The sequence below is a fragment of the Labrus bergylta genome, chromosome 5 (genome assembly GCF_963930695.1).
Source record: "Labrus bergylta chromosome 5, fLabBer1.1, whole genome shotgun sequence".
NCBI classification, from domain to species: domain Eukaryota; kingdom Metazoa; phylum Chordata; class Actinopteri; order Labriformes; family Labridae; genus Labrus; species Labrus bergylta.
The window spans coordinates 27,587,181-27,595,966 of record NC_089199.1 but is presented as its reverse complement, the minus strand read 5'-3'; the positions used below and the strand labels follow the sequence as shown (position 1 = coordinate 27,595,966).

Below are 8,786 nucleotides of genomic sequence, written 5' to 3'. Positions count from 1 at the left end.
CACACGCTAAATGTTCCTTGTGGTTCAGTGGAATAAGTGATAATAACAGATTAGATTAGGACTTCTCACATCTACTCGGAAAAAGTTTATTTAAAAAAAAAAAAAAAAAAAAAAAGGTCTAAACTTAGATTCTTCTGTGCCCATAATGATCTGTGTGTTGTTACCCTTTACTGATTCTTATTCTTGCCTTAGTGTAACAGATTATCACTTGCCTTGTCTTTATGAGTTGAGTTCTGGATAAAATGGAATTTGTCAGCTGACAGTTTCACCAGTAGATGGCGATGTTTCCTCACTATTCGCTCTCGATGAAAATCATCCTCCTGCACCAGCAGCCCCGCAGTGATCGAAATGCATCCTCAGCAAACTGACCCTGACGCTCCACTCTCTGATCTGCACTTAAACAAAGCAGGTGACAGTAGTTTGATCTTTATTTATTGATTGGTTTATAGATCAAATGTCAGTGTAGAGTCTGCGTGAGGCCGGTCTGGAGTTACAACATCAGGCCGACTCATTCCTGCAAACTACACAAGGATTTGTCACGTCTACCACAAACACTACATGAATTTTTACCCTGAGATGATTACAGCACAGTTACACAGAGAGATATGTTCAGTAATAAATGAAAGAATACAACACATTATATGATCAACAGGAAGGCAACATTCATATTTTCAGTGCTGCATTTGGCCATGCATGAGACATTGATGTTTTTTTTAAGGATGCTTTGCACTGAATTTAAACACTTTCTTTCCTCCATTTGACATCTTAAAAAAATAATATACACCAAATACTGAACAAATGTTCTGCTACTGTTATCTTAACGCACTGACAGTTTGGGTGGTGATTATGGAGGCCCAAAACTGACAAATGTAATCAAGTAAAACAAATGACTTTTTTTAAATTCAATGTTGTGTAAGTAACCTGGAGCGTAAAACAAACGACCACATTTTTTCTTTCTTCTTTTTAACTTCAAAACTATTACAAAACGAGTTACAAAAAATACACTTTTAAATTTATTTTTTCATAATAAGAGTCAAAAAGATATCTTTTATGTAACCTATTAAAATCCATCCATCCATTATCAATACTGCTTTTACTGTTCGGGGTTACTGCGGGGCTGGAGCCGATCCCAGCTGTCATTGGGCGAGAGGCGGGAAACAATCTGGACTGGTCACCAGTCTATCACAGGGATAACTATAGAGACAAACAACCAGCCACACTCACACTCACACCTACGGTACGGGCAATTTAGAATCACTGATTAACCTAACGAGCATGTCTTTGGACTGTGGGAGGAAGCTGGAGTACCCGGAGAGAACCCTCACATCCTCACGAGAACATGCAGGCTCCATACAGAGAGGATCCTGTCTGACGGGGATTTAAACCAGCCAATCAAATTAGATTAATTCTTAGATTATTTATAGTTTAAATCTCTAAATCTCTGGCTCAGTTGGTAGAGTCGTCATCTCTCAACTGTAAGGTCAAGGGTTCGATCCCCAGCTCCTGCAGCAACATGTGCGATGGATCCTTGGGCAAAACTTGAACCCGAATGAATGTGTATGAATGTGATTAGTTACTTCTGATGGTCTCACTACAGAGCAACCTCTACCATCAGTGTGTGAATGTGTAGGTGTGACCTGCGGTGTAAAAGCACTTTGAGTAGACAGAAGACTAGAAAAGCGTGATACAAGCTCAAGTCCATTTACCGTTTTCCATCAACTAACTTGTAATAGCAAAAAAAAATTAAAAAATGGAAAGAAACTAAATATGTAAAGACTTCCTTTTGTCTTTTTTTCACCACATTTAAATTGCTAAACAAATTGATGCCTTTAGGTTTGTTTTGACGCCAAGACTTTGAGTACATTTAGTCAGTTTTGTGCCTACATCAACGACAACCTAATTTCTACAGGAAGTTGAAGTATTCGGGCTTTTCTGAGAAACTCTTGTGAGGGTTTAAATAAAAGGGAGCAGGCCTGTGACTGTGCAGCACCTTGCTCCTGTCTGTTTGAACTAAACAACGTGATGCTATACTGTGTACTGAAGAGTCAAATGAATATACTTTGGTAAATACAAATACACGTTATCTCAGGAAAAAAAATGATTGCGATGGACAAAGACAACAGAAGCGGCGATGAGCTCTTTGGCGACATTTTCAAGATTCTTGAAAAATGCTTTGGAGTCTTGGACGAAGAAGAGTCTGCACATTAAAAGTAGCACCATTTGAAAGTTCCAGTCCATTCTCTTCGGTGTTATATGGTGCTCGATGTGATAAAGACGTAAATCCTGGTGAGGAACGAGGTGAACGAGCCTTGCCTCAGCAGCTTCATCTCCACATCGATCAGGAAGTCTTTGGGCTTGCGGACTTGTCTCTGCAGGTAGACGGCGCCTGTGAAGCTGTTCAGCTTCCTGGTGCTGAAGTAGCTCTCCTCGTTGCCCTTAATGATGCTGATGGTGATGCGATCGCCGGTGTAGGCTGGGGATGGTCCGATTCGGAAGATCTGGGCGGGGATGATGATGTTTGTCTGGAAGCTGAGCTGGTAGTACGTGATGCGGACCGGGGAGTTCTGACAGTCCAAGGAGTTAGCGGGACAACTGGTCCGCTCACAGCGACTGAGGACAAGTGAGAGAGAGAAGGGAGGACAGATTAGAAAGGTAATATTTGTGTATAGAGTTTGTTAGCATGTTGGCTGTGAGTCCTGCTTCTAGCTGTTTTTGTTTACAGAAACAGACACAGCACAGCTAGACAAACCAAGACACCAACAGGGGTCAGTTTGCAGTCAGGAAATGCAGAAGCAAGATAGTTTTCTAGCTAAGTTTAGCTCCTTGTATGCTACGGGGAACCATGCCAACACCCTAGACTCCAGGTACTAGAGATGGGCATTACCTGATGCCTGACAGCTCTCTCACTACTCTCCCATCCCAACTGTGTGGTTGTCAGTCCAGGGTCAGAATCCTAGTTGGAGCAACTTTAAGGTAACTTCCTGTCGTCAAAATCCTCCACGCTTCAGCTGCCAGTAACATTCAATCGTCTCTCAACCACAAGGTCAGGGATTCGATCTCCAGGTCCTGCAGCTACATGTCAGATGTGTCTTTGGGCAAGTTGCTCCCACTTACTACGTAGCAACCTCAGGAATCTGGCATCAGTGTGTGAATGTGTAGGTGTGACCTGCAGTGTAAAAAGCTTTGAGTAGTCAGAAGCCTAAAAAAAAGGGCTATAGCCTATAAGCTCAAGTCCTTTTACCATTTACATACTCAGACACACTGTAAAACGGTGGGATGTGACACAAAAAAAAGCTATAAATAAACAGTGTTTAGAAGTATTCCTAAGCCTTTTGAACAGTTGGACATAATTCATTTAAGTTCTTACAACATAAAACATGTGTTTTCAAAGACTCCTGTTTGTAGTGTAGTCCCCTACGCTTCACTGATTAATCCACGGCAAGGAATAATTTACACAATTCATTAAATTTCTGTTTTATTTCACTTCTAATATCCACACACACCACTCTCTCTCACTTCAGCCGACGTTACCTAACACTGGGTTCTTCGTAAATGTATGTTCTACTTTTTCTTCCTTATTGAATTGTACTTTAAATGTTGATATGTATGTACAAACCCCCCCCCCCACCCCCCCGCAAGATATAGCACATTACAATTAAAACAACATTTTAGCATTTGTCTTCCAGTTCCACTTGGAGGGCTTTCCTAGTCTGTGTTATGATTCTGATGCTCTCTCACTGGTTATCCATCTCACACCAGATTTGTGGAGTAAAGTTTGATGTATTGCTCCATAAACCTCGCACGGCTCTCGCCAAAACAAGAGTGTTTTTGGTACCTGCTCCATGACTCACACAGGGTGGCACTTAAGGCAGACCAGGGAGGACACTTTTAATCTCAGCCTTGGTTTGCGGCCGCCAAGTCTTGTCTTGAATGAAGGATGCCTCTCCATAACAAGCCAGGCCATGTCACACTTAAGTTAACAAGGTGTCTCTTGATAACACTGATAACATGTCTCCCCTGGGCTGTGTGAACAGTGTGTGTGTGTGTGTGAACAGTGTGTGTGTGTGTGTGTGCTGTTTCTGTTCACTGGAGCGCAGAGAGCTGCAGAGACAAACCCAGGAAGTACCAGCTGATCAAATCCATCTGACTTCATTCTAGGGCTCTACAGGATTCCTGTTCAATTACTAGCGAGCATCTACAGCAGGATCAGCGCTAACAAGGTTCCCTCTGTGCGGCACGCTTCACTGCGTGGACATGGATGTACAGTCTGGCCATTAAAAGAGTATAAGCAGAGGGGGAAAGCCTTCTGAGAAATCCCACTGTTATAAATCTATGGTTTAGGGGTATAGTATCTCAAATATTAAACACTGAGGTGAAGTCAGAACTTTAGCAGAGCAGAAAACTTTAGAGGTCCCACCTTCACACCTTCAACACTGGAGAAAACCTTTTTTTAATGAAACATGACTCACGTGTCAGAAACCCTCTTGTAGTTGGGAGGGCAGTTGAAGGAGAGACATCTGAAGCCTCCCTGTAGGTTATAGCAGGTCTGTGTCAGGGAACAGTTGTGGGTGCCAGCTGTGCATTCGTCAATATCTGTAAAAAAAATTAATAAAAAAAAAAAACATGAAACAAAAATGGATGCCCAATGTGAAAACATTAGGCCATTGGTTAACGATGGCTGTATATTTTGAATGTTACTCATTTATCTTCAGGGAGATATTTTGACACAGTTACACTAAAGTCTTTCTTTTTAAAGTTCTTCTCACGGGCTGTTTCAAAATCATTCTGTCATGACCATAAACTGTAAATGTTTATGGATGAAGCCTGAGTGACGTCAGCCATCTGTTACATCATTAAATGGACGTGTCTGTAAAAAAAAAACAACAACTGGATGTTTAAAAAGGCCTCACCTCTGCAGGTGTGTCCATTGGTGGACATGGAGTATCCATGAGGAGGACAGGCACACTTATAACTTCCAGCTACATTCACACACTGGAAGGCACAGAGGTTCCCAATGCTCTGGGAGCACTCATCAATATCTGATAAAAAAAACAAAAAAAACATCATACATCATTAGTCAGATAAGGGACCTGTGTGGATGTGAAGGCAGGCTCAGGTTAAGCTGTGAGTGTGTGTGTGTGTGTTCTGAACACCTGAATGACTGATTTTCTTTTTCTTTTTGGGGGCCCTTCGCAACAGAAAGTTATTTTTTGTCTGGACCACCTGAGAATCTTTTTGCTTTTAATCTGGTCTCAGTATTTACAGATATATTACAACATATTTGAATCAATGAAACTAAAAAGTCCTTCACACATTTGGTGTAATAAATATTCATAATTTCAATCTCTCTTTCCTCCAAGGGCTTAAAAAAAATATTTTCTTTTTACATCTGCAGACATTTAAGCCATCACTACCAGAAACATGGGCTCTTGTGTACAAATTCTGCACATTTGTTGTAGGTACATTAATTACTGATAAATCCACTTGAGCTTATATAGTGTTTTTTCTAGTCTTCTGACTTTACTCAAAATGCTTTTACTACGCAGGTCACACGTACACATCCACACACTGATGACAAAGGTTGCTCTGTAGTGAGACCATCAGAAGTAACTAATCCCATTCATACACATTCACAAGCCGACAATGAAGCAGAGGTTAAGTGTCATCATGTGGCTGCAGGAGCTGGGGATCGAACCCCAGACTTTCCGGTTAAGAGACGACCGACTCTGCCAACTGAACCACAGCCACCAATAACTGTGCATGAGATTGACATTTTGATGACATTTTCCTGAAGTATCAAAAAGGTAAAAAGTACAAGGACTGCTGAAATCTTATTGTAGGTCCCTTCATGTAGCCTTTGTATGTGATTGAAGCATCTTTTTAAATGACATACTTGACTGGATGTAAAGGAGGTTTGGTCTTAGATAAGGTATGTGATTGGTTATCTTTTTAGACACTACCACTAGGGGGAGCCAAAGTCTTAAACATTGGCATTTATATATGGAGGCTCTCAAGTGACACTTTTTTTTTTACTTTTAATGGCACACTAAAAGTACAAAAAAACTTTGATCAGATTAATCCATGCGGTCAATTGCATACAGTATCATGCAAAAACACTCTTCCACATATTCTACCTTTACAGATATTATTATGAGCAGTTTAACCAACTGTCTGTTTTCAACACAGGATTGTAATGGAGTTATTTTCTAGAACATTCCTGTTTAACAAAATCTCCCTTTTGCACTATTTAAGTCAAGAGAAAATATGAAGTCAGGCTGTGCAATATGTCGCATTGAAGGCAGCGAGCAGCGTTGAACTGCTAGTCTAACAATGTTGATTTTAAATGTATTTTAAATATGTAAAATAAATCCTTGACTTGACTGCTTTAGGTTAAAATATGTCTTCTACTCTACATCTCTCCACCATTTCAGATGAGAGAGAGAAACATGACATGTATAGCAGTATAGTTCAGTCTCATTTTAACTACTACCTCGGCAGTAGTAGTTCACACCACATTCAGACACTGATGGCAGAGGCTGCTGTGTAAAGTGTCAATCACATTCACATGCAGAACCACTTTGGGGTTCAGAGTCTTGCCCAAGGACACTTCGACATGTGTCTGCAGGAACTGGGAGTCCAACCCTCGACCTTCCTGTTGAGAGACGAGCGACTCTTCCACACAGCCACCCAATAAAACACTTAGTCGATAAAAACATTTTTGACTGTGTCAATTAAATATTTTATTACCATTTTTACTTTGTGAGGCAGAGTTTATGGATGAACTGTTTCACTGAATTTAAATCGATTTAAAGGGTGCACTTGACACACATATAATTGCCCTATAAAATATTTCCCTATAAAGTTAAAGCAATAAATGGCATCTTTAAACACGAAGCAGCCTCAAATATGTTCACATTTATTTGAGTTAGTGTGTCCTTCTCACTTGGTGTACACAAGGATGAAATCTATATCGAGCTCAGTGAAAGTCTGGTTTTGGTTTCCTCTTATTCCACAGATAACAATCTAGTAACTTTGTGAAAAACATACCTTCACAGGTGTGTCCATCCTCTTTCAGGTAGTAACCTTGGCGACAGTAGCACTGGTACGAGCCGTAGATGTTGGCACACTCCTGGCTGCAGGGGTTCTTCTCACATTCATTAACATCTAAGTACAAAGAAGAAGGACACATGATAAGAATTGTTTCAGTTTAGGGCGAAGATGGCCGAGCGGTTATGTTGCATGTCCCTTGTATGGAGGCTATAGTCGTAATCGCAGCAGCTGAGGGTTAGAATCTGACCTTGGACCTTTGCTGCATCTCGTCCCCCAATCTCTCCGCGTTACATTTCCTGTCTCTCTTCAGCTGTTCTAACCAAAGAAGGCGAAAAGGCAATAATAACTTTAAAAAAGGAATTGTTCCTGCTTTCCATTTTCTTAAAAGGATAAAAATGCCCTCTGCTCTTTCCTCATTGTATACAAATCCAGTGAAAAGCACCAATTTAAAGTGTTTTTTAAATCACTGCTTTCTCAAACCAAGCCATTTGGTTTCTACACTCCAAAAATGTAACAATTAAAAAGATTCATTGTCCAAATTATTTTATAAAAAACAGCAGGCTGCTGTAGGTTTTGGCAAAAATGTTGGTGAATTAAAACATCTGCTTCCCTTTAGTGAGTGTTAGGAGTGAGCATGTGTGTGAAATAAAGTCAAAATAATGTAAGAAATATTTGAAACGGATGTTGTCCTTGTTAATCTGTATTTTCCTGATCTTTTTCTAAATTCACAAAGTTATAAGAAAATACCCAAAGTGACCATCTGAACTCAACAAAAAGCACAAACAAAACCCATTGCAGAATCACGACTTCAGCTTTGACTCATGATTTCTTATCATGCTCTGTGTTATCGAGCTGTTTCTCCAAGAACGATATGCTTCGAATGTCTGAAGCAAATTAGTCTGAAAAAGCAGTTAAAAAAAAATCTCATTAAGTTGCGCAGACAAGCGTGATACATGACAACCTTGATGAATGAAAAATGGTTGCACCCGGATAGAGAAAAAGACACCCTCACATTTTTGACAGAGCCTCCTCAATTACGGCTGCGACAAACTGAACATAATGTAAATCACGCTCCTGTTCTGCTCTGCTCCTTGAAGCACAACTGGGACGACAACACACTGAAGACTGATGGCGACTAAAACCTGTAACCCACTCCATATGCATGTGAGACACATCTGCATCCCAGTGATGGAGGCTGAAGACTTGGATGCTTAATGTTGTCCCTAGAGGCTTACCTTCAAGTCTTCAAGTCTTCAAGTAAAATAAGTCCAACTGAACAATGTGTTTGAGGAAGAGTCAGGCTTACCTTCACAGTTCTTGCCATCAAATGCCAGGGAGAAGCCGGCTGTGCATGAGCAGTGGTAGGAGCCCGGGGTGTTTTCACAGGTCTGGGCACACAGCCTGCCAGGATAGCGCCAGCACTCATTTACATCTGTCAGTGCAGGAGAAAGAGCCATTAGACCGCAAGAAGGTACCTCTGGGCCTCGGAGGACTTAATGCCAGTTCTCATCAGGACACACACCCGTTGATTTGGACAGCGACTTCTTATCAATGTAGGCTAATTATTCTTATCGAGATAATTTGAAAACGGGATAACACTGGGAGCGATTGGTAGAGAGCATGCTGACACAGACTCTATAACCTTTGCTTATACAGGTAGTGGGAAATGAACCGTGAAAGGCTGCACATGTTAGGACAGAGGTTTATCAAACGTTTTTCTGTTCTTATCCCTATGT

At 40.9% G+C, this 8,786-nt stretch overlaps 1 protein-coding gene across 1 annotated transcript in view; it reads right to left on the bottom strand.

Moving 5' to 3' along the window:
- Positions 1 to 410: 410 nt before the first annotated feature.
- The window catches only part of fbln2 (fibulin 2), a 72,944-nt gene continuing 64,568 nt past the window's right edge, over positions 411 to 8,786 (bottom strand). The window contains exons 13-17 of the mRNA XM_020632746.3: positions 8,357 to 8,482; positions 7,048 to 7,164; positions 4,911 to 5,039; positions 4,470 to 4,593; positions 411 to 2,610 (exon numbers count right to left, since the gene is read on the bottom strand). Coding sequence (XP_020488402.2) covers positions 2,250 to 2,610; positions 4,470 to 4,593; positions 4,911 to 5,039; positions 7,048 to 7,164; positions 8,357 to 8,482 — 857 coding nt within the window. The 3' untranslated portion in view covers positions 411 to 2,249. The remainder of the gene's footprint in view (positions 2,611 to 4,469; positions 4,594 to 4,910; positions 5,040 to 7,047; positions 7,165 to 8,356; positions 8,483 to 8,786) is intronic.